Here is a 688-nt window from a genome sequence, read left to right on the forward strand (position 1 = left end):
CCGCTGTGGGAAATGGAGCTTTCGCTCTGCCTGCAGGGTGGTCCTGCCAGGGCGTAGCGATGGCGTCATGTCTGGGCTGCACCGGGGAAATCTGATGGTGTCTGTCTGGTTTTTTTGTGCTATCTCTGCTCCACCTTCTTTGTATGGGAGATGTTTGGAGCTTGCAGCAATCGGGAAAGTAAATGAAAAATCCTGGCCCTCTTTAGGAATGTATCTTCTTGAAAGTGCTGCAGGTCTGTCCTGTTCCCAGCGAGTTTAAGGCAAAATAAGGTTTGTGTTTGATTCTTCCTCCCTTAGAAAGAGAAAAAGGAGAATCCGAACCGAGGAAATGTGAATCCGCGGAAAATCAAAACCCGGAAAGAAGAGTGGGAGAAGCTGAAAATGGGACAAGAATTTGTTGAGTCAAAGGACAAACATGGTCCTGCTGGGTAAGCAAGTCCCGGGCACTCTGTCAGCTCCCTAGCGAGGGGCAGCGGGCAGGCACTGCTGATTGTGATGCAGTTCACCCCGCTCTGCAGCTTCTCCCGATCGGCTGCGCAGTGCTGATCGATGCTGCCACTAATCAGATCCTCCCAAAGTAAATCCGTCTGCTGATTTAAAATTTGTTAAATCAGGAAGCTGCGCGGTTCGAGCGAGGTGGCAGGAACAGCTTCGGCAGCCAGTCTGCTGGCGGCTGCGCCGCCCTCGG

General features: G+C 52.3%; 1 protein-coding gene across 1 annotated transcript in view; it reads left to right on the forward strand.

Annotated features, from left to right (window-relative positions):
* Window positions 1-688, forward strand: part of WASF2 (WAS protein family, member 2) — a gene marked incomplete at its 3' end in the record, with an annotated part of 12,615 nt that overhangs the window by 7,161 nt on the left and 4,766 nt on the right. The window contains exon 5 of the mRNA XM_010145058.1: window positions 298-428. Within this exon, the coding sequence (XP_010143360.1) occupies window positions 298-428 (131 nt within the window). The remainder of the gene's footprint in view (window positions 1-297; window positions 429-688) is intronic.

Source organism: Buceros rhinoceros, unplaced genomic scaffold (genome assembly GCF_000710305.1).
Source record: "Buceros rhinoceros silvestris isolate BGI_N320 unplaced genomic scaffold, ASM71030v1 scaffold18621, whole genome shotgun sequence".
NCBI lineage: Eukaryota > Metazoa > Chordata > Aves > Bucerotiformes > Bucerotidae > Buceros > Buceros rhinoceros.